Source organism: Ovis aries, chromosome 1 (assembly GCF_016772045.2).
Source record: "Ovis aries strain OAR_USU_Benz2616 breed Rambouillet chromosome 1, ARS-UI_Ramb_v3.0, whole genome shotgun sequence".
Classification (NCBI taxonomy): Eukaryota; Metazoa; Chordata; class Mammalia; order Artiodactyla; family Bovidae; genus Ovis; species Ovis aries.
Genome location: NC_056054.1, coordinates 215,969,349 through 215,996,843, shown reverse-complemented (window position 1 = coordinate 215,996,843; position 27,495 = coordinate 215,969,349). Strand labels below are relative to the sequence as shown.

Below are 27,495 nucleotides of genomic sequence, written 5' to 3'. Positions count from 1 at the left end.
TGATCACAGACCTTCTAATGCATCACATTGAATTGGAAAACAATTCAGTAGAGATGAATTGGGACCATGTATTTTCTGGGTGTGGTTTTTCCACATGGTCTGATTTTCTCCTCAGTCCATCAGATTATTTCCTTCTTTTGTGTTTTTATTTTTCCTTCTTCCTTCTTCTATATTCGCTATCTGTCTAGTTCCTTGTTTCTTTCTGGAGAATGTCAACTTGCTGCCCCCAAACCTTCTTTCTCCTTGTTATCCAATCTTCACTCTGTTCCAGCAATACCTTGCCTAACAAACCTGACCTCATATCTGTGACCACGACATTTTTAATCAGATGTATAACATTGTTTTACTCTTCTAAAAGTGAAGGTGATCACTTAGTAAGTATGAGGCTTAAGGTGTACCTCAGTAGAAGGTCTTCAGAGACTTGTGCATATGGGAGTTATTTTATAGGTGATATGATGGGGAAGAGAAGTCACAAAACAACGGTTTCTCAAGGGCAGTGATGGAGATGAAGAGTTTCACATCTTCTGATTCTCACAGTTTAGTCTGAGTAGGGATGTCTGGACTGGAAGGGGTGTAATGTGAACATTTTGCCTTGAAGGGATTTATGAGTTGCTCATGTTTGTATATTGTGTATATTTGTGGTTATGTTGTTTAACCGTTGTTGGCAGTATAAGTGAAATTACTGTGTTTTGTTTTTCATTGAACATATTGATAATTGTGCATTTTCCTTTTCTTATCTATCCCTGTAGACCTAGTCTTGGCTATTCCTGATTGGCTGATAGTTGTGTGGATGAGAGAAGTTTAAAATTTATCCTTCTCTTGAAAAGCTTGCTTTTTTTTTTTTTTTTTTTAAGCTCATAAAGAACAGCGGTTAATCAGTTAGGAGATCTTTCTGGTAATCTATTCCCCAAGCTTAGACTCTGTTTTCATTTGTCTCAGGCCCCTTTGTAAATGAAGAGTTGGTACTTGGAATTGTGGCTTACTTAGGAAAATTTTTTGTTTGTGTTGAACCAGTGTGCCAGGACAAGAAGGCATCTATGCCATAAAGCAGTCGGCTGCCCCTCAAACAATAACTGTGTCAGCTCATTTTTATAGCTGAGAAAATAACCAGCCAGAGTGATCTTGGAGGTGTTTACTGACTGCCTTTGATCAGACTTCAAATAGGAGAGTCTAATCTATTTGTAGTTGTTATTTACTGTCAGTCTCAGCCTGCCCTTTGTTTTTCACATACAAACAAAAGAGTAAATGCAACAAGCTGTGTAAACATATCTGGTCTATAGCAACTCTCACTTACTTTGTTGGCTTCCTCTGCATGGTTTAGGTAAGGTAGACATTAGAACTATAAACTGAACTAGTCATCTCAAAGCCCATTATGAGGTCCCAGCCACTGGACAATTTAGAGGGTTTTCATTAGCAATCACAACACTTTTGTAAAATTAAGTTAATTTCAGAAGATTGCTGGTCTTCTGTTGAGAAGCAACTTCCAACCTGATGTGTGATTGTGAATGAGCAAATACAGTAACCTTATAGACTGGAGGAAAAATGGCATCAGGTAGATAAACTGTAATTTGTGTTCTATGGATTAGTGTTTTGCTTTGTTTTTTCTATTTCCATAATAGCTATTAGTTTTCTTTAGCAGTTCTATGCCATGGATCCCAGACGTTTCTCTCTTTTTTTGAGGTACATGAGTTAAAAGAACCAAGATAGTAAGCCATGTGGGGATGCTGTCAATAAAATGCCTTTAGAATGTTGTTAAAGGCTTTCTCTTATGGGAAGCATGCTTTTGGTGGGGGATGGGTAGGGGTGGAGAGCAGAAGAGCCTGCCTTGAGGGCAATTAAAAGGGATCCTCTGTGGTTGACTTAAAACCTCATCAGAGCAATGGATACTTGAAATCCCCGCACCCCACCCCAAATATATTGTGTAATAATATGTTGGTAAAGCTATACATTATTATTATTTGTAATTCAGCTCTCAGGTGGGAGATGTTTAAATGTTCTTTGATTTCTAACAGATGGATAATGTAAAACAGCTCTTGAGAGGAATGCAGTCACATACTGTTGTCCGGTTAATGACTCAGTGCTATTTTCAAACTTGCCCCTCTACAGCATGACCTTGGAGTTGTAAGGAAGTGCAAATTTGCCCCTGAGTTCTTCAGAGTTATGAACTATTTGCTGTCCTGCCTTTTATTTGTTGTTTGTCCTTCCCTGGAGAAACAGGCTTGTTGGTCAGCCAAATGGGGTGGGAACTGAGACCTGGGGAGGAAGAGTGGACCGTGTTTTACTCATCCCTGGGTCAAGAAGATCCCCTGGTGGAGGAAATGGCAACTCACTCCATTTTCTAGGCTGTTCTTGCCTAGAAAATCCCATGGACAAAGGAGCCTGGTGGGCTACAGTCCAGGGGGTCTCGAAGTCAGAACCCTTTCTGAGAGCAGAGAAGGCTTGTGCAAGAATGAAGGAGACCCGTTTAAAATACTCAGGGTCCCAGTGAATAAGGTCTGCCCCATTCCTGCTGGCACATTGCATAGTTTCTGTGTCTGCCATTGCCCTTCTAATGAATAATCTTTCTTCCAATTTTTTTCTCTACAAAATTAATAGACTTATTTCTTAAAAACATCAGTTTGCATTTTATTTCAGTACATTTAAAATGAAATTTTAAGTACTCTGCCCTAATAAATTTTTACCTTCACCAAGACTGTCTTGGAGGGTCCCACTGAACTTACACTCACCCATTCCAACTCAGTTTTTTTGGCAATTTCCTCTTGAATTAGTTATTAGCTGGAACACCAGTACTTGGGCAAAAGGGTCCTCATTTCCCTCAATAAGAAAATGTGATGGGCTTTCTGATACCGTTGATGGACATAGAGAAAACATGCAAGGAAAGATTTGCTTCAAAAGGCTTTGCAGTGAATGCCTTTTTTATGACTTTAATTTTGCTGTGAACTTTTGCAGAGACTTTTCTTTGTAAAATATCAGAAGCCCATTCTTGGTATTAATGAGTTGTGTTTGTATCATTCCTCAGAGCTTTGAAGTTTCTAAGGTCCTGGTTTAAGTATAAATAAGGAAATCCATGGATCATCTTCCATTAAAACCTGACATTAAAAATCAAAGACGGACTGAATCTTAGTGTTCATTTAGATAAGTTTAACTGGGAGGATGATACTGAATGTTTTCATCTGTGGACTGGGTAAGTTATATTCCAAGTTTGAATAGGATGAGAAAGTTTAGCATGAAAAGCAGGGCTCTAAGACCTCGGAAGGTCCAGTTTCAGCATCAGGCTGGATCTGTGTACTCAGTGTCCTATGTCTTGGTTTGCCCAAAGATGAACCATTGGAACCATTTTTCATAGACCTCCTGACTAATTCTTTAATCAGTTCTATTGCTGGACTAGATTCTTACCAAATGCTCATGCAGTTTGAGATGTCTGGGCCATGTGCCTGACTCCATGCCGAGTTACACAGTTATCTGTCAGAGACATCTCAGGCCAGAAGCAGGGCAGAGAGCTGCATTCCCGCCCCGCCCCCGCCCCCCACCCTCACCCCCCGGCCACACTTCTTTGCACCTGTGCATTACTCATTCTGCATGCCATTCTCTCCATAATTACGAACAGAAATCCTTGTTCTCTTCAATGTCATTGTGTCCTTGGCATCCTGCTCAGGGTCTGGCAACTAGATCGGGTTCAGCAAAGGTTTGTTGAAAAGAACAAAGCAGCAACCAGGATTTCTAAAATCAGGAGTTGAAGGCTCTATCACCGGCTTCTCTCATGATATCTAATATCTTTAACAGTCTTAGAGCTTGTATTTCTGTAGCCCTGACTATATTTATTTTTAAAACTTATTTTGTACTGGGGTATAGCCAAGTAACAATGTTGTGACCGTTTCAGGTGAACACAGTTGTTGTTGTTTAGTTGCTAAGTTGTGACTTTCCGACTCCATGGACTGTAGCCTGCTGTCTGTGGGATTTCCCAGGCTAGAATACTGGAGTGGGTTGCCATTTCCTCCTCCTTCAGGGGGATCTTCCCCACCCAGGGATCTAACCCGGGTCTCCTGCATTGTAGGCTGATTCTTCACCGCTGAGCCACCGGGAAAGCCCCCAGCCACACATACACATGTATCCATTGTCCCACAAACTTCCCTCCCATCCAGTGTAGCCCTGAATTTAAATCAAGTTCTTTTTAAAACTGTGTTAGCCATCGTGCCTGTTGTGAATGGATTCACTAACTTCCTTTACCATTCATGCCAGTCACAGGGAGTTTTAAATATGCTCCTTCTACCCACCATGGATGATTATTGTCTAGCTCCAGTGCTCTTGGCCTCTAATAAAACAATTGCTGCTTGTTTATGTAGTAGTTAGTAACATTTCTGTTATAAAGTCTCCTGTGTGGTGGTTAATCTCTTACAGAATCTCATACAATAAATGTTTATTGAATTGAATGTAATAAAATGTAAACTAATACAAAAAATCACTCTATAACAACTCAATAAGTATATAGATTTTGTTAACATTTAAACCTTAAAAAAACTTGATGAAGTAGATAACTTGATTTTATTGAAACTAAGGAACATTGGGATTGATGAAATTTAATCTGGTGTGAGATTAAAGTCTACTCCTGATGCCCTTATAACAGCTAAGTAACAGAACAAGTTCAAAGAGGAATATTGGGAAAGAAAAAGTTGAATTCACAATGGGAAACATACTTAACTAATGTTGCACCTTCTTGTGTTTTGAATGGATAATTGTTAAGATGGTGGTATCCCATTATTTATGAGTTCTATCAGCAGCTCAGTTTTGTGAGTGGTTTACTTCAGGAAGACTTCAGCAGGAATATTTTAGTCACTGGGCAATTTGTTGTTATGGTCACTTGCTACTTTTAAGGACAGTGCTGAGCCAGACTAGAAATTCTTGTAATAAAGCCAGTGTCAGAGAGTAGAGGATTGACTTTCAGAAAACAAAGGCTGATCTTCTTATTTATAGAGTTGTCCAGACATTTAGAAAGTTAGACACCTGCAATTTTCTAAGGTTTCCTAGAAATTATGGAAAGATAACAGGTAGTTTTGGGAGAGGAAGGGCTAGTAATTAGGGATGGGAAAGTAGATTACTATGGCAAAGCAGCGATCTTTCCCTTTTAAAGAAATTTGTTCCTTGTTTTTTAATCATTATATTTCATGTATCTTGAATGTATTATTTTTTAAAAGAATATTTTTTTAAATCAATAAGCTGGAAAAACATTTTTAGAGGAGAAAATGTGAAGGGCAAAACAAGTGACTCGCTCATTTGAGAGCTCATGTAACTCTTCATTTGTCTTTCTGTTATTGTTCAGTCGCTAAGTTGTGCCCAGCTTTTTGCAAGTCCAAGGACTGCAGTTTGCCAGGCTCCCCTGTCCTTCACTATCTCCTTGAGTTTGCTCAAACTCATGTCCGTTGAGTCAGTGATGCCATCCAACCATCTCATCGTGTCACCCACTTCTCCTTTTGCCTTCAATCTTTCCCAGCATTAGAATCCTTTCCAGTGAGTTGGCTCTTCACATCAAGTGGCCAAAATATTGGAGCTTCAGCATCAGTCCTTCCAATGAATATTCAGGACTGATTTCCTTTAGGATTCACTAGTTTGATCCCCTTGCTGTCCAAGGGACTCTGAAGAATCTTCTCCAGCACCACAACTTGAAAGCATCAATTCTTAGGTACTCAGCCTTTGTCATGGTCCAGCTCTCACATCCATACCTGACTACTGGAAGAGCCATAGCTTCGACTATGCAAACAACCTTTGTTGGCAAAGTGATGTCTCTGTTTCTTTTGTAGGCTGTCTAGGTTTGTCTTTCTGATAAATTCTCTATTAACCTCTTTGTTCATATTGTATTTCTCTCCATGGCACAATGTTAAAGTTGTTTTTAAAATACCATTATTTGATCAGGTACTATACTGGGCTCTGTATGCATCCTTACAACTGCCAGTCCTTGGAACAACCCTTGAGATTAGTTCTTGTTGCTTTATTTTATTTCATTTTTTTTTTTTTTTTTTTTTTTGTAACTCAGAAAACTGCTGATCTGTCAGAGAGATTTTAAGTAACTTGCCCAGGGTCATGCTAGAAATTTGTAGAGCTCACAGTCAAACCCAAGCCTCCCTAGCTCCAAGGGTTTTCTTCCTGCACTGCTCAGATTCTGCTCTTTGCAGTCTGTTCCCTCTCTGGCAGGATGACTGGGGGAAGAAGTAGTTACAGATTGGAGAGACCAGTACATCTGAGCCAGAGAGATGTGCAGTCTGTACCTGACTGTATATGAAAATTTCACCTTGAGAGAGAGAGAAAAAAAATGCCTTTGCAGCAACATTTTAAGAAACGGCAAAACTTACTCCTGAAGGAAACCACACTGAGCTAAAAACTATATAAAAACTGACTTCCAGACCCTATTGTTCCATCACCTGCCTGATGCTCAGCTTGCATCTGGGCCTCAGTTTCTTTACTTGTAAAACAGTGAGACCTCTCCCAAATCCTGAGGGTCTTCTAACAGCTCATTTCTGTAATCACTAACATGTTAATAGGATGATAATCATTTAAAATCTTGCTGAATTTAGACAGTGCCTGAAATGCATCCTTGTGTGCGTTTGTTTATATACCTGTACCCCGTAATTAGACCGTCAGTCCCTTGAGGACTGAAAATGCAGCTTACTGGTTTTGCATAGCACAGTGTCTAGAAATAGCATCCTCCCTGAAATTAATGTACAAGTCATGAAATGTGCTCTAGGAGATTTGTGTTCAGTTGCTTTTTGGTAGTTTATTAGTAACCACAGTTTTACTATCTTATAGTTTTTTGGTTATGTACTCATCATGTAACATTATTTTAGAAAATGTAAATAATTATAAGGTGAAATTCATATAATATTAACATGAACTATTAGATAATATTAACTATTTTAATTCATTTGCATTTAGTGCATTTGCGGTGTTGGGCATTCACTTCTTTCTAGTTCTAAAACATTTTCATCACCCCGAAAGGAAATGCTTCCATCTTTTAAGCAGTTAACGTCCCAAATCATTCCCACTGCTCAGCCATCAGAAGTTACAGATCTGAATTTTGTCTCTGATTTATTTATTCTGGATATTTTATGTACATGGAATCACACAGTATGTGACCTTTTGTGTCTGGCTTCTTTTACTTAGTTTAATATTTTCAACCTTCTAGCATCTATCAGTACTTGGTACTTCATTTATGACTGAGTACTAGTCCCATGTGTATATTATATCAGATTGTATTTACCCATTTTTCCCCAAATGGACATTTTGGCTCTTTGTACCATTTGACTGTTGTGAATAGTACTGCTGTGAGCATGTGTTTGTGTATTTGTTTGAGTCCCAGTTTTCCATCCTTCTGGGTATATTTTACCTAGAAATCATATTGATGGGCCATATAGTACTTTTCTGTTTAGCTTTTTGAGGAAGAGCCAAACTGATTTCCACAGCAGCTGCACCATTTTACATGACTACCAGCAGTTTGTACAAGGGTTCCACTTTTTCCACACCCACACCAACACTTATTTTCCATTTTTCTGAGAATAGCTGTTACAGGAGTTTGAAGTGGTGCCTCATTGTGGTTTTGTTTCCCTAATGACTAATGAGGTGGTGAGCATCTTCTCATATTTGCTGGCTCTGTACCCATTTTAAAAACTGGGTTGTCTTTTTGTTGAGTTGTGAGAATTATTTATATATTTGGGATACTAGTTCCTTATTAGATACAGAGTTTGTAAGTATGTTTTGCCTGTGTTATAGGTTGTCTTTTCGCTTTGTTACTACTGTCCTTTGCATGAGGTTTGCAGTTATTACGAAGTCTGCTTGTTTTTTCTTGTGTTGCTTGTAGTTTTGGTGTCACAGCTAAGAATCCGTTGCCAAATGTAACATTATGAAAATAGAGCCATGTTTTCTTCTAAGGGTTTATGGTTTTAGCTTTTATATTTAGGTCTAACTTTTGTATATATCAAGTAGGAGTCCAAGTTGATTCTTTTAGTCTGTTTGAGGCCTCTTGCAGTTTCATATGAATTTAAGGATTTGCTTTTCCATGTCTGCCAAAAAGACTTGGAATTTTGATAGAGATTACATTGACTTGGCTTCCCTGGTAGCTCAGCTGGTAAAGAATCTGCCTGCAATGTTTGAGACCCTGGTTAGATTCCTGGGTTGGGAAGATCCCCTGGAGAAGGGATAGGCTACCCACTCTAGTAATCTTGGGCTTCCCTTGTGGTTCACAGCTGGTAGAGAATCCGCCTGCAGTGCTGGAGACCTGGGTGCGATCCCTGGACTGGGAAGATCCTCTGGAGAAGGGATTGACTGTAGATCACTTTGACCAGTGTTGCCATCTTAATAATACTGTCTTCCATTCCATGTCTTTGTTTAGGTGTTCTTGGGTTCCACTTCTTTAGGTCTTCTTTACTTTCTTTCAGCAGTGTTTTGTAATTTAGGTGCAGAAGGCTTTCACCTCCTTGTTTAAATTTATTCTTAGGTATTTTATTCTTTTGGATATTGCTGTAAATAGAATTATGTTCTTAATTTCCTTTTCAGATTGTTCATTTCTGGTGCATAGAAACATAATTGACTTGTCTGTTACTCTTGTACTTTGTAAATTTATTGAACTCTTTTAAAAAATCTAATAGTGTTTTGTTTATGGAATCTTTGGGACTTTCTATATATAGGATAATGTCATCTGCGAACATGGTTTTACTTCTTCCTTTCCAGTTTGGATGCTTTTTCTTTTTCTCCCAGTTGCTAGCTAGGACTTCTGGTTACAATGTTGATAGTGATGTTGAAGGTGGGCATCCTTCTCTTGTTCCTGATGTTAGGGTGAAAGCTTTAGTGTTTTAACCATTGAGTGTGATGTTTGCTGTGTATGCTCATTGTCTTTTAACCAACTTGAGAACTTGTTAGAAACTCTAACTCTTAGCATCCACCCCATATCTTCTGATTTTGAAACTACAGGAAGTGGAATTTAGTCATCTGGATTTTCAGAAACCCTTTGGATGATTTTGATGTGTACTAAAGTTTAAGAACCACTGCACTAGAGTTTAAGCTTAGGTTAGGACCTGTGTTTTATCTTTGTATTCCTTTCAGTCCTCTTATGGGATTAATTAGTGTTGAATAACTTAAACAACAACAACAATCTCCCCAAAGTGCCTACATAATCTGTTAACTTGTCTGCATGTCTCAAATCAGCATAAGTAACTGGAGATTCATTATTAGACAATCACAAGATTCACCAGAAGACCTCACATTTTGTATTTAGTCTTAGACCCATGCATAGCAAACAGCACAGTGTACTTTTATTTAGGCTGTTTGTCTTGGTAATTGCTTTCACCATAATTATCTGGTTACCTACTAGCTGTGGTCTTATCCTTATGACTACTTCAGCCAGCAGGAAATTCTCTTTTGGCTATTTGGAAAGATCTGGAGGCTTTTGTTTTTGTTTTTAATAGGGCGTCTTGAATTTCATCACCGGTTTTGCCCCTGTTTTATTTTTCTCGTTAGTTTCCCTTCATCTTGCTGTGCTGTGCCCTCAGTCCTCTTGTATCCTTTCCCCCTCTTTCATTCTTCTTGAACGAGATAATATTTAAGTTAATAAGCTAAGAATGTAATCTAGTGCTACTAATGGCTATTGTTGAAACTAGCCATTTGGGCACACAGGTACCAGTTTATATACAAATCCAGTAATAACATTCTATTTATTCACCAGTTGTTTACCTACTGGTGAATATTCAGCTCATAAAAATACAATACATTTTCAAAATGGCAAAATTGTGATATAATTATTTATAGCTGGTCTATTTCTGAGACTGGTTTAATGATAATTGATACCCTGGATTCCCATTTTCCACCACTTCTAGGTGTCTGAACCTCATTTGCACATCCTCCTCCAGTCAAGAGTCAGTCTAGTTACCTCTTCTCTCAGGACAGGTGAATATTCTGAGTATATTAATAGTATCAGAGCCAGGAGTATCTCCATGTGGGAGTTGTGTGGGATCACCAGTAGCAGGGAAGAAACATGACGTGAAGTAGAATGGGCTTACAGCCTTGGTGGGGTCATAGCTCCATGAGCTGTGTGTGGCCCTAAAAATACAACATTGCTGGACTTCCCTTCAGTCTCTTTGATATGAGAATAAATTTGTAGGATCATTGTATGAATTAATACTGGTTGAATAATTAAGCTACTCTCCAACCTTTCCTGTTCACAGTTTGTTATAAGTAAATGAAAAATCAATTCACTAACAAATGTTAACAGACTTTTAAGATGTTAGACCATGTACGTGAATATTGCAGTTAAAATTTTTAATGACTATAAATGGATCATAGTTCTTATTTGCGTGTCACATCTTGTTCAGTGAAAAAAGCTGAGGGTAGGGGTGGGGAGGGCAGGTCTTGACTCTTGAAGTCACAGCCTAAAAGCTGAAATAGATCAAATTTCCCAAGAGAGTTTTTCATGGAATTACTTGACTTTTAGCTAACATTCTAATTCCAGTTCTAGAAATTGTACACGTGATATCTTTTATCTGTCTGTGGAAGAGTTCATGTGGTCTCTAGGTGAGCTTCTTAATTAGTTTCTCAAAAAAAAATCAGTGTTTTGGAGGTGTATGTTTAGATTCAAATTATTTCATCTATGTGTATGTATATTTGTGTAGACCTACCTTTATGTACCAAGAATGTTTAAATAAAGAGGGTTCGAGCTATCTTAAGTGATTAAAATTTTTTTCTCAAGTTTAATAGATCAATGATTTCCCAATACAGTCAAAGAGGAAGTTTGTTTGGGAGACTGTGTGGCTTTTCTCCCTGCCTCACATATCCTGTGTTGATGGTTTGAATAAGAAGAGAACCATTTTCCATTGTATTCTCATAGCTATATCCTTTAAATCTTGTGTCATGAGATCACCAATTAAAAAATCGAAAGGTATCTAGTAATTCTAAAAGTTTAGGAAGAGAAGTTTGTGTTTTAATTAGGGAAAAATTATAATAGTATAGGAGGTTCTCAAACACAAACAGTTGAGCAGAAGCACTTAAACTCACTGATTGGGAGATAAGTATTTAGGAAGACAGTGACTTTTCTCATACCACCACTGTGCAAAGGGTTTTTATTTTGAAACTCCTGAATGCCTGAGGGTGCAATGGTTTATTTCAGAAAGGAGTGAAATCTTAAGCTTCCAAGGCAGAGCTGAGTTTTAGAAACCATTACTGTATATTTCGCAATGCTTTTTAAAAGGGTTTTGATGACAGTGACAAGAGGAAGGGGGAACAAGCATGGTAAAGTCATTTGGCTACTTTTGAAATCAAGGCCAGGAAGAAAACATTTTCTGGCTGTAAATCACTGACTGGTCCTACATTCTTTAAAGCATTTTATACAAATGACTTTAACAGTTTTAGGGGTCTTGACTGGGGTTAAGAGACTGTTTGTCTGGTATACAGTTTGGTGATTAAAAAGTAGTACTTTATTGAGGTGGTAGCATTTCTGTTCACACTCCATACTGTCAACTATTTGATATTTATCTGATGAGGAAGTTTTTGCCGTTAAGTCAGTGTCGTACAGAGTATATGCGTGTTGATTTTATGTGTTGCAGGGACACGCATCTAAAAAAAAATAGTGCTTAAAATGTAATTGTAATGAAAGAACAGGAGAAAACAAAAAGCTATAAATAAAAGAAGAAATTGTAAAGACTGCTAACATTTTGATGAGTGATTATTGTGCCATGCACTGCCCTAAGTGCTTTTGCATGAATTCAGTCAGTTCAGTTCAGTCGCTTAGTCATGTCCAACTCTTTGCGACCCCACGAACCGCAGCATGCCAGGCCTCCCTGTCCATCACCGACTCCTGGAGTCCACCCAAACCCATGTCCATTGAGTTGGTGATGCCATCCACCCATCTCATCTTCTGTCGTCCCCTTCTCCTCCTGCCCTCAATCTTTCCCAGCATCAGGGTCTTTTCAAATGAGTCAGCTCTTCGCATCAGGTGGCCAAAGTATTGGAGTTTCAGCTTCAACATCAGTCCTTCCGATGAACACCCAGGACTGATCTCCTTTAGGGTTTAACCTTTAAATCCAGTCCTGTGGGGTAGGAATTGTGGTGGCTCAGATGGTAAAGAATCTGCCTATAATTCAGGAGACCTGGGTTCAATTCCTGGGTCAGGAAGTTCCCCTGCAGAAGGAAATGGCAACACACTCCACTATTCTTGCCTGGAGAATTCCATGGACAGAGAAGGCCGGTGGACTGCAGTCCATGGGGTCACAAAGAGTTGGACACGACTGAGCGACTAACACTTGATAAGTGAGGCTCAGAGAATTGTTCAAGGTTACAAACCCAGTGTGAATAGTGAGCTGGTAAATGAAACTAGACAGCGGGTGTGTTTGTAATGCCTGTTTATATATCTGAGTTCATTGACCCTTGGATTTCAAGGATAGTACTCAGGCTAAGGGTAAAATAGTCATTTATGATTTTCTAAGTAAATCAATTAAAATAAAAATATATAGTAAATACCTTAATGGCTATGGCAAAAATGCTAAAGCTGATAAGGATGAATTTGGAAAGTGTCTTCAGTGACAGGTGAATGCATTAGTTTGATTCATACTTAAAAACACCTTGGGGTTATGGAATTATCCTTTCTTATACCATTGCCATCCTTTGCTTTAACTGATTACCAGTGTGTGTCAGTGTAAGAGACTGCTGTGCTAGTTTGTACATATTTAGATTATCAGATAGATGGTTCAGAGCTTTGGCACGTTGTACATGAAGTTTCAGTGACTCTATTCATATGGAATGTTACATGAATATTGGAATCTTTTCTGCCCTTCTTCTTTGTATTTTTCCTATATGTGCAGACCTTTTGATGGGCACCCTGACATGCCTGTTCCTCCACACTTTTCCTGAGAAGTAGTTCTAACAGTGGATTGAACTGTGAGGTGAAAGGTGTATTGTACTTAAATGTAAATACAGCACTGGGTGGCAGGGTCTGTCTTCTTTTGCCAAGAAAAGTATTGTATTTTTCTTTGTTTTTGTTACAGCAGGGCAATTTTCATTGCCAGCGGCACAACACACATTAGGAGAAAGCAAATAAACAATACAGGGCACTTGGAGCCAGGAAGTCACATCTCAGACTTGAAATATGGCTTTGGATTGACGTTTGGGATATGGGTTGCTAAATAGGGGAGCCACCTATCAAACTGAAAGCCTGTAACCTGAGGTCGTACTCTTCCAGGGAAACTGTTTAGCCACAGAATCTTTGGAAGGGTGTCAGAAATTGATTTTGATGTTATGACAGTTAGTTTCCTTGTAATTAAATATTTAACTCAAACTATGTCTTAGGTAATTGGTGATCGCTTTGCCTTTGATTGTATGCCTTAGACATGCCATTAACATTTGTAGAATTTAATATTTTGAAAACTAATCTTTTGTTAATTGAATGCTTTACTCTGAAATAATCCAATTAAATTTTATATGAGTATTGCTAGTAGTAGTAGTGCCTAGTTTTAAACATGGTCTATTTTTACTCCCTTCCTTATCAGAGATGTCAAATTCAGTGGGCTTGGAGTATTTTAAAGGTTTCTTCTATGTCAAATTAATAGCGTGTTACAGTAGCTTATTGAAAACAATAATCAAAATAAAAATTTTAAATCCAAAGCTTTTTTAAAGCAGAAGAGGTAAACTCATTTAAAAATTTACTTGCTTAAGCATGTATTAATAGTGCATTCTTTTAAAGGCAAAAAAGGAAATTTTTTGCCCCACTTTGTTAGAATACTCTTATCTGCACAGCTTTAGTTTATGGAATTTGAGGCTTTGGGAATCATTAAATCTTTATAAAGATATTCATAGCGGTTTCCCTCCTTCCCAGCCCCTTGACTTATGCAACTGGAGAATTCCTTTTCATCCATTTCAGATCTAAGGCACGAGATACCAACTATTGAAGAGAAAATAGTCAAAATAATTCTCTTCAGTTTTGATAATATTTAAACATACCGGAGATTGTTTTGAATAATGTATATTTCTTCAGCTGTTAATATCTTACTCCTCCCTCTTTTAGGACCTGCTGAAGTTCCCATGATGTCACCCAATGGATCCATTCCTCCCATCCATGTGCCTCCAGGTTATATTTCACAGGTAAACCATTTAATAGACTTCTCTACTCACTGTTGGCCCTGGCACTTCAAAAATATATATGGCTTCAAAAACTCATCCCAGGATTAATTTAGTTAGGATACTGCTGGAGTTGTGGGATGTTTTTGTTTTTGTTTGTTTGGGCTTTTAATTCTTTTGTGTGTGGACTTGGGCACCACAAGGCCTTTCTTGATTCTTGTTGCTTGCCAGAAAGTCAGTTGGAGGCAAACACAGTAGGGTTAGGAGGCCTCCTTCCATCGAGGTGGGTTTCACCCTCTACCATCTGATAGTGGTTTCTTCATAAAGTCTACTGCCTTAGAGACTTCCCTGGTGGCTTAGACGGTAAAGCGTCTGTCTACAATGCAGGAGACCTGGGTTCGATCCCTGGGTTGGGAAGATCCCTTGGAGAAGGAAATGGCAATCTACTCCAGTACTATTGCTTGGAAAATCCCATGGACAGAGGAGCCTGGTAGGCTACAGTCCATGGGGTCGCAGAGTCAGACACAACTGAGCGACTTCACTTTCACCATGATTTGCTAGGTGTGGGGGAAGTGTAGATTGAATTAGCAAAAACATTAAAGGAGACATAGTTAACTTCAACAGGGTCCATGCTTTGTTCTGGTGTCCTAATTTCTCTGTAATGTGGCACAACTTGGTCTTGGTGAATTACAAATATAATGTGAGAACTTGGCTGTTTGTACTTAAATTTCTCTGAAGTTGGATTATTTAAGTTAAAAAAAAGAACAGTAGTTTAAAAAGAAGTGGTAATTTCAGAGGTATGTTGGAAGGATTTTTTTAAAAAGATAAAGTTATACCTCTATACCTGGATAAGGTTTAAGGTCTTCAGGCTGCCTGGAACGCGGACGTCTGGGTATAGTTGAGTTTTTGTCCTCTCTCCTAGGACAATACGAGCTCCTCTCTGCACTACTTCCTCCCCTGAATATGTAACTAACCAAGTCTCTCCACTTTTTATCTTTGTTTTCTTTTTTTTTCTGATTATGAAGGCATCTTATATTCATTGGCAAAATCTCTGAAAAGACAAAGAAGTGTATAAAAAAAAATTTGTAAGTTTACCACCCACAGGAGACAATAATCTTTATATTAACATTTTATGGATTATAGTCTTCCAGATTTTTTTTCTTTCTCTCTCTGTCTGCTTTTAAAGTAGATCAAAATTCTGTAATTTTCAGTTTTAATGATTTTGCTAGGGTGAAAAAATTGGCAGCTACATAGGAAAATTGCTGAAGTTCAGGCAGGAATCAAAGAAGATTTATCCTTCTCTGATGTAAAAATTCACCCTTTTCTTCACTTTCTAAGACATAGTTTAGCTACTATAATTTCATTTTTCCATCCCTACTTTTTTTATACAAGTCAATTTGACATCTGTTTGTTTTTTTCTTTGAGTAGGCAGAATATTGGCCTGTCTTTGCTCTGTTGCAAATAAATGGCTTGTTTTACACAAGTCTTTGTAAATAAGGACCACTGAAAGGAGAAAAGGGTGCAGAGCAGGCCTTGCACCAGGACCCAGGATGACGGGTCACATTCACGTCACCAGTCAATTAACAGAAAAGAACAAGGGATGTAGAATTCTATTATGTCTCCCACTCATTTATTTTGAGGAAGTGTTTCATTCCTGTGAAACAGAGTACAGTTCTCACCATTGTGATGGTTGAAATAACACCTCCTTTTATGCTAAAGACCCATTTAAGGAATACCAGTAAAAAATTCTAGTGGAGGGAAGCTGTAATGTGCTGTCTCTTGCTAGTGGTGTTGCTGTGATTTTACTAACTGCCAAACACTTATTAGATTTCATAGGGAAAATAGAGAATTTTAGACCATGGTGTATTTCTGATTCTGAAAAACTTTGATAGAAAATGTAAGTAAAAAGAGGAAAAGCAGAGCTATAAACTTACTTTCATAAAACTGATGATGGAAGTGTGGTGAGACACTTTCTCAATTTAGAGTTATGGCGGTGTGTGCTCAGACATATTGGAAGAATAGTAAAAATGGAGTAATTTGGATTCTGAATTGAAAAAGAGCAAGAATACTTCAATATAAAATAAAAATTTTAAATAAAGTTGATGGAAATATTAAAGAAAAAGAAAAGAAAAAACACAAGAAACAGCCTGTAAGGCATGTGTTCAGTTTCATTTAGATTGGGCTATCTGAACAGAAGATGGGCCCAGAGTTAAGTGATCTCAGTGGTAAGCATTATAATGTTAATAATATCAGACAGTGAAGTGTCTAAGTAAAAGAAATTATTACAGTGAAGAAAATTGAGAGCCTGAAGCACAAAGAAGGTATACAGTCTCTTCTTTAAGGCTGACCCTATACAGACTTCAAAGAAATGAAGAGGGTTGGCGCCAAGTATAAAACATCTTCGACTTGTCAAGAAGCAGAATGTCTTTTTGTTATTCAGTTGTGAGGAGAAAGCATCACTTAAAGAAAAAAATCCCACTCCTAGCTAGACATACATAAGAATGCCCAATACTAGTCTGTCACTATCCAATACAATTTTACCTCTTAACCCCACAGTCCTTTTTCTCAATCACATGTGGCTTCCTTGTTCAGATGTAGAGTTGGATGTACATTGCATAGAAGTAAAATTAAAGCTCTTTGGTTTATGAATTCTTCATATTCAACACTGCCCTCCTTTTGAGAATCGCCTTTACCTGTTGTCCCGTATTGCTACCACCTTAAACTTCTGTCCCCTGGCCTTTTCTCAACTACATACTTTTGTCCCCACGATTTCTCTCTTCTTCAAGAACTCAAGAGCCCTTCTTTGTCTGACAGTTCAGTCATTCTTCTATTCAAATGCCCCTCCTCGTTGTGACCCTTTTAGAACCTCCAACACAGAGATGGTGGTTTTGTTTTATTTTTTCAGCATCTTTGGTACTTTCTCCGCATCTCTGTCATGAAACACAATACATTTTATAACCATCCCCAAGAATCTTGGTGCCTCATTGGGATTATATCTGAGAATCTAGAGTTCTGCCTGGTATGTAGTAGGTACTTGATAAGTGCTTTGAAATGTAAGTGATTGGCCAAGCTGAAATAAAGTAAATACAGGATAGAGTAGAGTAATAAAACACCTGATAGCTGGGAAATTGACAAGCTCATAGTGATGTTTACCTACAAGTAATGAAAAGCTCTGAGTGTGGACTTAAGAGACAGGAATGCAAAGATAATTTGGTAGAGGAAGAAATAGTGTCCTTAACGACAGCATGGGCACAACTGGTTATCCAAATGCAAAAAAATGAATTTGGACCTCTACCTCACATCATATACAAAAATTAACTCAAAATGGATTATGGATGTAAGTGTAAGAGCTAAAACTACATAGCTCTAGGAGTAAAATTTTATAACCTTGGGTAGGCAATGGATTCTTAGATATGACACCAAAAGCACAAGAGATAAATTTGACTTCATCTAGATTAAGACTTTTTATGCTTTCAGGGTCACCGTCAATAAAATGAAGAGAGAGCTCATAAATTGAGAGAAAATATATGCAAATCATATATTTTAGAAGAGACATGTACCTACAGTATACCAGGAAATCTTACAGCTCAGGAATAAAAAGATAAAAACCCCAGTTTAAATGTAGACAAAGGATCAGAACAGACGTTTCTCCAAAAGCACTGTACAGGTGGCCAAGTAGTACATTGAAAGATGGTGAACACCAGTAACCATCAGGGAAATGCAGATCAAAACCACAGTGCAATATACTTCACAGACACTGCGATGTCTTTAGTCTGAGAGGCAAGTAATAACAAGTGTTGGTAAGAATGTGGAACACTTGGAACCCTCACACACTGCCTGTAATAATGTAAAATAGTACAGCTGCTTTGGAAGATATCCTGGCATTTCCTCAAATGGTTAAATATAGAGTTACTATTGTTATTGTTGTTCATTTGCTAAGTTGTGTCTGACTCTTTGCAACCCCATGGACTGCAGCATGCCAGGTTTCTCTGTCCCTCACCATCTCCCAGAGTTTGCTCAAACTCATGTCCATTGAGTCGGTGATGCCATCCAACCATCTCATCAGAGTTACCATATGACTCTGTTGTTCTACTCCTAGGTAGATATCCAAGAGGAGAGAAAGCATATATTTATACACAAAAAAGCTTGTGTATGAATGTTCATTGGAGAAGTCAATGGCACCCCACTCCAGTACTCTTGCCTGGAAAATCCCATGGATGGAGGAGCCTGGTAGGCTGCAGTCCATAGGATCACTACGAGTCAGATACAACTGAGCAACTTCACCTTCACTTTTCACTTTCATGTGTTGGAGGAGGAAATGGCAACCCACTCCAGTGTTCTTGCCTGGAGAATCCCAGGGCTGGGGGAGCCTGGTGGGCTGCCGTCTATGGGGTCGCACAGAGTCGGACACGACTGAAGTGGCTTAGCAGCAGCAGCAGCATGAATGTTCATAGCAGCATTTTTCATAATAACCCCAAAGTGAAAACAACCCAGATGCCCATCACCTTATGCATGGATCAACACAATGTGATAATCCGTACAATGGACTGTTTAGTTCAGCCATAAGAAGGGATGAAGTACTGATGCATGCTAAAACATGGATGAACCTTGAAATATGCTTAGTGAAAAAAGCCAGACAGAAAAGCCATATACAGCATCATTCCACTTATATATAATATACAGAATAGGCAAATCCATAGACACTGATAATAAACTCTTTGTTGCCAGGAGCTGGGGAAGAGAGTATTAGGGAGTTCCTGCTAATGGGTATGGCATTCTTTTTGGGATCATGATGATGATCTGGAAATAAATAATGGTAGTGGTCACTCAACCCTGAATATACTAAAAACCAGCTGAATCAGACATGGATTGGTGGTATGTAAATTATATCTCAAAGCTGTTAGAAAAGGGAGGGGGAGATAGTGACTAGTCCTAATTACTAATCAGCAAACAATGGCACAGCTGGGAAAAACGGCCCAGCCTGTGTTGCTCCCTGGGTTGATGGTAATAATATAGTGTATGCTCTGCTCAATGCTGTATTTGCATTTCTTGTTTTCGTCATCCTAACTTTATATATGAGGAAGCTAAGACCCTGAGTTGAATCAGGATTGCAACACAGGCATTTCTGAATTTACTGACTGTTTTGCCACTATGATATCATCTCAAAGTTAGCGACAGAGCCTCCCTTGATGGATACACAGTTTACCCTTCAATAACGATGTGGAGAACTGTACAGATTCAGTTATACTTGGATTTTTTTCAATACTAGACACTCAGTACTACCCAGTCTGTGGTTGGTTGACTCTGTGAATGATGATATGGATAAGGGGAGCTGAGTTTAAATTATTTGTGGACTTTTGACTGTGAGGAGGGTCAGTGCCCCTAACACCCACCTTGTTTAAGGATTAACTGTGTTTGCTTCACGTTACGTTGCTTTCTGACAATGAGCGTGGATGTGTGGTATGTCTGCTCGGTCTCCAATACTGTAACACCAGCCACTCACCTATGAGATGCTCCATTACTGTAAGGAAATTGAAGAGGGAGGCAAGTAAATGATGAAAGATGTGTTAAAGATGTTACAGTAGTCACTCTAAACTGCATCAATGGAGAAATTCTTGGTTGTAAAATTCATTCCATACTTTAGTACCTAAAAGTGCTTTAAAGATTGATTGGTAAACTTGATCAAATTGACAAAATACTGATGTCAGTAATGAGCAGATGGTCTTAAAGAAAGAGACATTTGGAGCTGAAGAGCCAGCTCTGCTCCAATGCACAGTCAACAGCACAGCCTGTATTTTCTTAGGTTGAGAAGGACTGAACCTGTGGTCCTTAGAGATAACGTAGACTAGGGCAGGAGAACAGTGGACTCTTGTCTGAGATATTAGGCTTATTTCTCTTGTTGTCACGTGTGAGTGAGTGTGTGTGTGTGTGTGTGTGTGTGTGTGTGTGTGTGTTGTGCTTTACTTTCTGGTGGAAGCCTGGGGGAGCTTTGAGGAAATTATAATCTGACCCTTAAAACTTGAGGGAAAATAGAGGCTAAGAAAAAAGAAATTTTCCCACATCTATGAGGAAGTGAATTTATGTGAGAGAGAATTTAGTCTTATCACACTCATTATTATTTCCATTATGGGAAAGCATTTGTTAGTGTGATTAGGGTTGAAACTGTGGGAAAACTGAGTGAACTGGGAAGATCATGGACATTACTTGAAAGGACCTGTCTTTGTACTCTACCGCGGCTACTGCCCATCTGACTTCTACAAATTCTTTCACCACAAAGGCGAGTACCTACCTGGTGTGGTAGAGGGAAGAATTAAGAGAAATGCTGTGTGAAGTGTGCAGTCCACACTGGGCAGTTCACTAAGTGGTAGTTATTAGAATGAAGAAGCCTGTTAAAGCAATTTCAATGAAAGTTTGGCAGGATTTGCCTTCCCCAATACATATTGAGATCACGCCATATGAAGCAAATTTTTCCTTTCATTGTATACTTGCCCCGGTTTTTCTCAAAATTTTTAACCTCATCATTAACTTTTGAAGAATTTATATATATAAATTTCTTAAGCAGATGCCATGAGTTTAGTTTTCCATGCTTCCATAGTAATTTATGAAATATTTTCAAATGTTAATAGGGGAAAATTTCATGTAGACCCCCAAATTTAAAAAGCATATGAAGAGAAAAAGTGAAACATTCAAGTTAATGTTCCATCATTTGAGAAACCACGCTTCTTTTTCCAGATTAATTGGTAGAACCTTAAAACTTTAAAGAGTAGTCAAAATAAGTATTTCTGTTGTTACAGCAGAAGTACAGACTTTACCTCCTTCCATTGTTTCGAGGATTAGCTAATGGGTAGTTACCTGTTGAAATTATATATATTCTATTTCTCTTGACTGATGGGAGACAAGAAATCCATTTAAAAACACGTTTAAAGTTTGGTTTGGTTGGTCATTCTCCAATAAGGCTTGTTTCCAGAGTTGGCCTGAAATCAGCGTCCTTTGGAGAAACAGTGGGGTCTATTAGTTGGAAGCCATGGAATGCTTTCCCCCATATTGTTCAGCCAAATCTGAGCTATTAACATTTAGCCTCAACTGCTTCCATTTGGTAAGTACGACCTGGTGTTAGACTAATGCCTTCCTTCATCTTCAACACAGTAAAAATGATGATCAGAACGGAACATGAGGCATTGATTGCCCTGTATCTGGGCAATCAGACCCACTTGGCAACCAATAATAAGAAAATTGAAATCTTTTTTAAGGCTTTAAATCTTCAGAAGCATTGATTTTTCTATAGGAAGTTAGGAAAATGTCTCACAGTCAACAGTGTATGCATGGGTGCTGGGAGCTTCTGTGGAAAAGAGCAGAGGATTTATGTATCTCTTCTGTTTTAGTTTCTATCATCAGCAGATTTACAATAACTTTAGTTTTTATTTATGCCTTATTTTGTTTGAGGAGTGATTACAGACAAGGTTGGCAATGCTGAATTAAAAGAGGTGTACCCTCCCCTCCAAGCATTGTGCAAGTTTCCTCCTTCTGATGAGTCCTCTGTCTCCTTGTTCTGCATTTTCTCTAAGATTTCTTTCCTTTGTGTCTGAGATCCTGGCATTGTGACCCAAAGAATGCAGGATTATTAGGAGATAAAATGTGAGCCCAGGTAGGGTTCTGCATCCAGCTCCCTGTGTGATTTTAGGACTATTTTAAGTTATTTGTTTGGGTGTTTTACTTGTTTGTTTACTTGGCCTTTGTTGGTCTTCCTCCCTTTTAGCATTTAAATTCCTCAAGACCAGTGACCTCTGTGTCATGTTCATCACTGGATCTTCAGTTCCTTGAAAGGTGTCAAGCACATGCTCAGCATCTATCAAAATTTGTCTGACTTTTGGAGTCATTTTCATCTTTGGGAGGGAGGAGGTCAAAGGAAGGTGTTTGAGGATCTCTGAGATTGTTTTCTAATCTAAAATTAGGTGATTCTCCTCTACTGTTCATACTGCTCCTTAAGAGACCAAGAGAACATGTAAGTTTCCATAAGCAGTCACAACAACAGTGGGGCACGCTTTTGGGAAATTCAGCATTCTATTGAGTAGGATGCTATTCTTCACTTCTATAGAAAAATGATAGTGATTTGATAGTTGATTTTCAGGATAATATTGAGATGATATCACATCTGCAAATGACTTCTAAATCATTAAAAGGATTAAATTATGTACATTAAATTATATTTGATTTTATTACATGATTATTGTAGTCTGTCTTTCCAAATTAGTAACCCAAGTATGTAACAACTTTTCATAGACAACCACCTCTGCCCAACCTTTGGGCATAAAACTTAACCAAGGTTAAGAGGTTGTATTCCTGCACATTTTTTGAAACTCATCATGTTTATAAAATTCAATGTATAATACAGTTTTTGCTCTGTAATAAATATCTGATTATCAGCAGCACAGATTCTTAATCATTTCTTGTGCCATGGAACCCACTGCCAGATTGTTGAAGCTTTTTTAAGTGTAAAATAAAAAATTCATAGATACAGTCTAGAACAACCTATCTGTGTTTCTGTGGATATAAATGTGTCTGAGAAGCTGGATTGCAAAGATGTGATTGGTGATGATTTCCCTCCTGATCAGTGGAGAGGCATGAGGAATAGGAGCAGTTATTCCTGAAGATTCCTGTATTGATAGTTCTATTAATATCTTTTTTTAAAAATTGAAATGTAGTTGATTTATAATGTTGTGTTGATTCCTGATGTGCAGCAAGGTGATTCAGTTATACACACACACACTCACATATATGTATGTTTTAAACAGTCTTTTCCATTATGGCTTGTCTCAGGATATTAAATATAATGCCCTGTGCTATACAGTAGAACCTTGTTTATTATTAATATCTTAAAGGCAACTCAATTCGGCACAAATTAAAGCATGAGGTTACTACTTACTGTTTGTCTGCTGACAAATATTCTGTTCCTCAAAACAGAGATACCATATAGTCTGATACAACTCTTTGTTCCATTTTATTCATTGAAACTCTATGGTTGTAACTCTTCTCACTTGTCCAGGGTTCTTAAAAATACTAGGAGTGTTAGATTCGATTTTTGATCTTCAAATGTGGTGGAACTTTTTGGTCTTTAGGTGGCAATATACAGTAAAACATGATAGAAAAGGCACAACACTTCCAGTCACAGTAGTTGGGCATGAATCTTGTCACCCACTTAGCTGGCCTTAGGTTAATTGCTCCTGAAGATTCTTCATCTAGAATTTAGGACTGTGATGTTGCCCACATCAGAGGATCTTCTGAGGGTTGTGTGAATTATGTGCCGAGCACTTTATACATTGTTGCTTAGTTCTCTTTAAATAGGGGCCCCTCTGCCCCTCAGGTTGGGGATAGCTGCCCCTCAAGCTGGGGTAGCTGAGGTTTGATAAGATGGAGCTGGCACCAGCTGAGGACCCAACCCCAGTTCTGTGGTTCATAAGATGGGTTTCAAACTTTGCTGGGCTTCCTTCTTAATGTGGAAGGATTGATCAATTACTGCCATTGTCCCCTCAACTACAGCATTACATGCTTTACTGAAGTAGTTGGATTAAAAGAGATACCGCTGTAGATGTACTTGTTTCCATCTTCCTCTTCAGTCCTCAATGATTTTAGTTATAAACCATTTATATATAACCTAGTTGTGCTCTTTTTTCCAGATTAAAGATGTATGTACATGTGAGGGTTTCTCTGTATATAAGTGTTGGTATACATAAGGCTAGTAGAGTGAGGCTTGCCATTTATGAGATTATCTCCTTATACTGTTCACCTCTGGACAAGCCTCTCTGTAAGAGTCATGCTCCACAACACTGAAGACTAGTGCCCCTTCAGTACCTTCAACTTGGGATTCCCTTGTACAGCAACCTCGGATGTGTTATCTGGATCTAACCATTGATGCGTTGATCTGTACCTTAGCCATTGCTTGAAGTTGGCATGTGCATTAAGAATTAGTCACCAATGGAAAATTTAAGGTTTCCAGATATAAGTGAGTTTGTGGGTAAAATGTTTGGGGAATTGTTATTCATTCATGAATCACCTTGTTACTTAAAACCTTCAGTTTGGTTACCTATGAAATTGGTTGTTTACTTAACCATTGGCAAGAACTCTTTCAGAAAAGTGGAATTTTCAAGGAACTTTTTTATTCACTCTCAAATCAAATAAGATTATCTGCATCTACTCTGCAGAATAATCCTTTGATATTATATAAAGGGCCTTTACAAACCTAGAAATAATCATCGATAATTTATTTTTCCATTCAACAACAACCATGCTGAGTGGCAAAAGGAGCTGGTCCTAAACCTAGAGGGTTTATCACCTCAGAACATTCACGATAATGGAACACTGGAAAGAGCAGATAGTATTTCATCAGTGTTTGGCTGTAACAGATGTGAAGAGAAAGGAAATTGAGAAGTAATATTTGATGTTTTCAACCACAGTCATAATCATTAAATTTGAAATGCAGAAAAGTCAAGAGATTTGGGAAATACATTGAATCCTGCCATGTTTTGAAGTCAAATAACTTCATCTATAAGATAGAATCACTGTTTGGCTCCTGCAAATCTTTGGTTGCCCTTTAAATATTCCTTTATCCTAATTTTCGCTTTCTTCTAAGGCACTTGGTGATGTTGGTAGGAGTTACATCCATAGCATGAGAGAAGGGCTTGGGCTAGGGAGAGTACAGTCCTTACATTTCAAGTCTCTAACCTCCATGAAGAACAAACTTGCTTTTCCTCTTATTTGTTATATTTACTATATTAGAAAATGCAGAGTGAGGAGTCAGTGCAAAAAAGGAAGGGTGAAAAATAACGCTTTTTATTACTGGTTGGTGATGAATAAAATAAAACCACTCAGCTGCCTTTGGATTTGAAGTAGAACTTACACGAGAAATGTGTTAATTTTCTGTGTGTGTCTTATAGTAAAATCATACTTATTGAAAACAAGAGTGTCAGGGATAACAGATCTGGAATTAATTGAATTTAGATTATCTAAAATTTTAGAGTATGATGTCAGGTATTTACCTGAGTTATGGGGAGAGATTGATTTTGATAAAGAATGTGTTATTATTAACAACTCTTATTGTTGTTTAGTTGCTAAGCTGTGTCTGACTCTTTTGCGACCCCATGGACTGTAGCACACCAGGCTTTCCTGTCCATGAGATGTCCCAGGGAAGAACACTGGAGTGGGTAGCCATTTCCTTCTCTAAGGGATCTTCCTAACCCAGGGATCAAACCTTCATCTCTTGCATTGTAGGCTGATTCTTTACTGCTGAGCCACCAGGGAAGCCCAATAATAACTGTTGCTAGACATTAAATGTAAGAGATAAAGTTGGTTTTTTTTTTTTTTTTTTTGGCTTGCTTTTTCATTCATTTGTTCATTAGCCAACTTATATTGAGAACCTCCTGTATGCCTGGGTAGTTTGAGGGACTTGGAGTTGGTGGGAGAGACAGATCTGTAATCAGTGCTGCAGGACAGAGATGCTGATGGTGGGGTGAGCACCAGTCTGGCCAGGAGAAGCCTTGATGATTTGTCTGCCTGTTCCTCTGTCTGTGCACCTGTTTCATGTTGCCCAACCTTTCCTTCTCCTTGTTCAGGGCTCAGTTACCAGAATGGCCTGGGAACCCACTTCAAGTATGTTGGCTACCATTAGGAAGTGAGCATGAACCCAACTTTTGCAAACTCATTTGGTCCACTTTTCTGTGTGCAGCGTCTCACTCAGGCAAGCCAGACTTGCATGCTAACTGCATGCATGTGAGCTCACATGTATCCACATGCAGTTCGTTCTGCCCCTTTCTTGGATCATCACTGGTCCTTGGGGCAGACTTAAAAAATTTTTCTTTTGCCTCCTACCATTGAAGCTCTTCTTTTGATTCTTGTTGCTTGCAGCGCAGAAGTAGAAGGAGAGAGTTTTAGGAATTGAGGAGTTAATTGAAATTCCTGTGAAGCATATTTCAGTTCAGTAAGGGGAGGAACTACCTTCTCTATTAACTACGAGAAAAGATTGTCAAAACATAGATGTTTTGAAGAGATCCATTTTAGTTCTTGGACTCAAAACGGTACCCCACACCCCCAGCTCTCTGGCTTTATGTGAGTTAGCTTAACTTTACTGAGCTTCATTCCTTTTCTCTCTCAAATGAGGATAACTGTATTTGCCTCCCAGGATTGTTGGGAGGATTTAGTGAGGTAGTAATAGTGATAGTAGTAATGGCTAGGGAAGTTTTCTCCTACTGTGTATCAGTTACCATCCTAGGACTTGAACATTGAGTAGCGTTATGTCAGGTAGAAGGTATTAAAGCAGAGCAGCAGGTATTCAGTAAATATTGTTTGTATCTTGAATCCTTTCACATCTCTTCATAACCTATTTCTAATAGTTCACTATTTACATACTTATTTTGCAGCATACCTAACTTTGCTCTATATAATGAAAACTTGGAGTATAGACCAGGATGAAAATCTGGTTCTCTAGTTGAACTAAGCGTTTATTTTAATCCTGCTGTGCCTTAGTTTTCTCATGTACAGTAGGGATGCTAATATCTAGTTCTCCAGTAGTTAAGAAAGTTAGCTGGGATAAATGGCAACAAGCACCTGGCAGACCACAGGCGCAGGCTGTGACCTGCTTTCTCCTCTCCCTCCCTGCTCCTCACATTAGCACTCCCTCTTGCTATTGCCCCCAGCCCATCTCATTTTGTTTCAGTGATTTTCTTGGTTGTGCTTCTAAAAGACACTGGTGCAAGGAAGGCAAACACTCTCCCTCTTTAACCTTTACTGCCTTATTTTCTGGCCTCTCATCCACGTGTCTAGGCCACAGGATAACAAAGAATACTAGGCACATACAGGTTTCTCAATAAATACTTACTGAACAGAGTGAAAGGACATGATAAAGACTCAAATTACCTGCTGTTTGCCATCAAGCTTTCTTCCTTTGCTAGAGGAAAGTGGCTGGGTGGTTCTGTCCAGGAGGATAGTGAAAGTGAAAATCGCTCAGTCTTGTCTTGACTCTTTGCGAGCCCATGGACAGTCCATGGAATTCTCCAGGCCAAGATACTGGAGTGGGTCGCCGCTCCCTTCTCCAGGAGATCTTCCCAACCTAGGGGTCGAACCCAGGTCTCCTGCACTGCGGGCAGATTCTTTACCAGCTGAGACACCAGGGAAGCCCAAGAATACTGGAGTGGGTAGCCTATCTCTTCTCCGTGAAATCTTCCCAACCAAGGAATTGAGCCAGGGTCTCCTGCGTTGCAGGCAGATTCTTTACCAGCTGAGCTACCAGGGAAGCCCATCCAGGAGGAATTAAATGCATTACTATTAAAAGAGAATTGTGGTTTCTTTTTTGGGAGGGGGTGATATCGGAGGGATGTTTGTTTTTTCTATTGTTGTTTTTAAGCAGACAAGGCTGGTAGA

General features: G+C 38.6%; 1 protein-coding gene across 6 annotated transcripts in view; it reads left to right on the top strand.

The window, feature by feature from the left end:
- The window catches only part of FNDC3B (fibronectin type III domain containing 3B), a 355,159-nt gene that overhangs the window by 173,249 nt on the left and 154,415 nt on the right, over positions 1–27,495 (top strand). For all 6 annotated transcript variants that reach the window (XM_015092550.4, XM_015092551.4, XM_042234418.2 and 3 more), the window contains one exon: positions 14,033–14,109. In XM_015092550.4, coding sequence (XP_014948036.3) covers positions 14,033–14,109 — 77 coding nt within the window. The remainder of the gene's footprint in view (positions 1–14,032; positions 14,110–27,495) is intronic.